The following is a 1726-nucleotide window of genomic DNA, read 5'->3' as shown; positions in this document are numbered from 1 at the left end:
CTCAAATCCTGGATCCATCAAGCTCCTTCCCTCAAATCCTGGATCCACACAGCTCCTTCCCTCAAATCCTGGATCCATCCAACCCCTTCCCTCAAATCCTGGATCCATCCAGCCCCTTCCCTCGAATCCTGGATCCATCCAGCTCCTGAATTCCCTCCAATCCTGGATCCATCCAGGTCCTTCCTCAAATCCTGGATCCATCCAGCCCCTGAATTCCCTCCAATCCTGGATCCATCCAGCCCCTTCCATCAAATCCTGGATCCATCCAGCCCCTTCCCTCAAATCCTGGATCCATCCAGCCCCTTCCCTTTAAATCCTGGATCCATCCAGCCCCTGAATTCCCTCAAATCCTGGATCCATCCAGCTCCTGAATTCCCTCAAATCCTGGCTGCCAACCCCGCCGTGTGTCCTTGGAACCCCACACATTCCAAGGAAAAGGGATCAACTCCTTTCCCATCCCACCCCAAACACCTCTGGAAAGATCCTCGTGACTCCCGGGGCACGGGAATGGGAACCCGACCGGTTTTCCCGTCTGGAATTCCAGGTGATCCACTCGAAGAACCTCCTGCGCAGCGGGACACTCGTGGGATCCTTCAAGATGGACGTGGGGACCGTTTATTCCCAGCCCGGTAGGGAATTCGGGAATGCCGCTGGAATGGGCCCTGTGGGAGCCGCAGGGGAACAGCCAGGGAGGGGCTGCTTTCCTTGGAAAGCCCTTCAGGCTCTGGAATGTGCTCCAAGCTCTCCCGGGATCCTTCCCAAATCCAGCCTGGCCATTCCCAGCTCTCCCAGCCTGGAGCCAGAGCCTGACATTGGATCCATCCCCAGCCCAACTCCTCCCTGGGAAGGAGTTCAGGGAACAAGGGGGTTCCCTGGGAATCTCGGGGCTCAGGGCAGGGTCTCCCTTCCCCTTTCCTGCCTTTGCCATCCCCACATTCCAAAAAAACCCCTCTGACTGGATTCTGAGTATCCTTTATCCCAGACTGGTTTGGGTGGGAAGGGACTTTAAATCCCATCCCATTCCATGTTCAGGGACACCTCCCGCTATCCCAGGCTGCTCCAACCTTTCCTTGGACGCTGCCAGGGATCCAGGGGCAGCCCCAGCTTCTCTGGGAATTCCAGCCCAGCCCCTCCCCACCCTCCCAGCCAGGAATCCCTTCCCAATCTCCCCCCCAAATCTCCCCTTTCCCAGTGGGATCCATTCCCTGTGTCCTGTCCCTCCATGCCTTGTCCCCAGTCCCTCTCCAGCTCTCCTGGAGCCCCTTTGGGCTCTGGAATGTGCTCCAAGCTCTCCCGGGATCCTTCCCTTCTCCAGGAGAACACCCCCAGCTCTCCCAGCAGAGCCCGAGGTGCCTCCTGGGTGGGAAGAAGGTTCTGGAGCATGTGGAAAAGGGACGGGGGCTGATCAGAGCTGATGGGCACCGAGTCCAAGCACCCCCAGCTCTGCCCAGGCCGCCCCTGCCCCACATCCCCGGGGACGTTCAGCCCCTCCAGGGGTGGGGGCTCCGCTCCCCTCCAGTTTGTCCCGCTGCTTCCCCGTCCTCAGCGCCAGACCCAGCTCCCTGAGGGACTTCCAGGGATTCCTGTTGGGTCAGAGCCCTGAATGGAGGTGTTGGGTGGGTGGGTGCAGGTCCCCTTGTGGCATGGGCTGGGTCTTCTCGTCCCCGGTGTCCCCTCTGGTCCCCAGTGTCCCTTTTTGTCCCCAGTGTCCCTTTTTGTCCCCAGT

General features: G+C 59.7%; 1 protein-coding gene across 1 annotated transcript in view; it reads left to right on the top strand.

The window, feature by feature from the left end:
- LOC113981002 (otoferlin-like) overlaps positions 1-1726 on the top strand; it is a gene marked incomplete at both ends in the record, with an annotated part of 24039 nt that overhangs the window by 2065 nt on the left and 20248 nt on the right. The window contains one exon of the mRNA XM_027708234.1: positions 545-629. Coding sequence (XP_027564035.1) covers positions 545-629 — 85 coding nt within the window. The remainder of the gene's footprint in view (positions 1-544; positions 630-1726) is intronic.

Source organism: Neopelma chrysocephalum, unplaced genomic scaffold (genome assembly GCF_003984885.1).
Source record: "Neopelma chrysocephalum unplaced genomic scaffold, ASM398488v2 Primary Assembly neopelma1_95809, whole genome shotgun sequence".
Taxonomy (NCBI): domain Eukaryota; kingdom Metazoa; phylum Chordata; class Aves; order Passeriformes; family Pipridae; genus Neopelma; species Neopelma chrysocephalum.
Note: the sequence above shows the minus strand (reverse complement) of the source record. Positions and strands in the feature narration are given on the sequence as shown.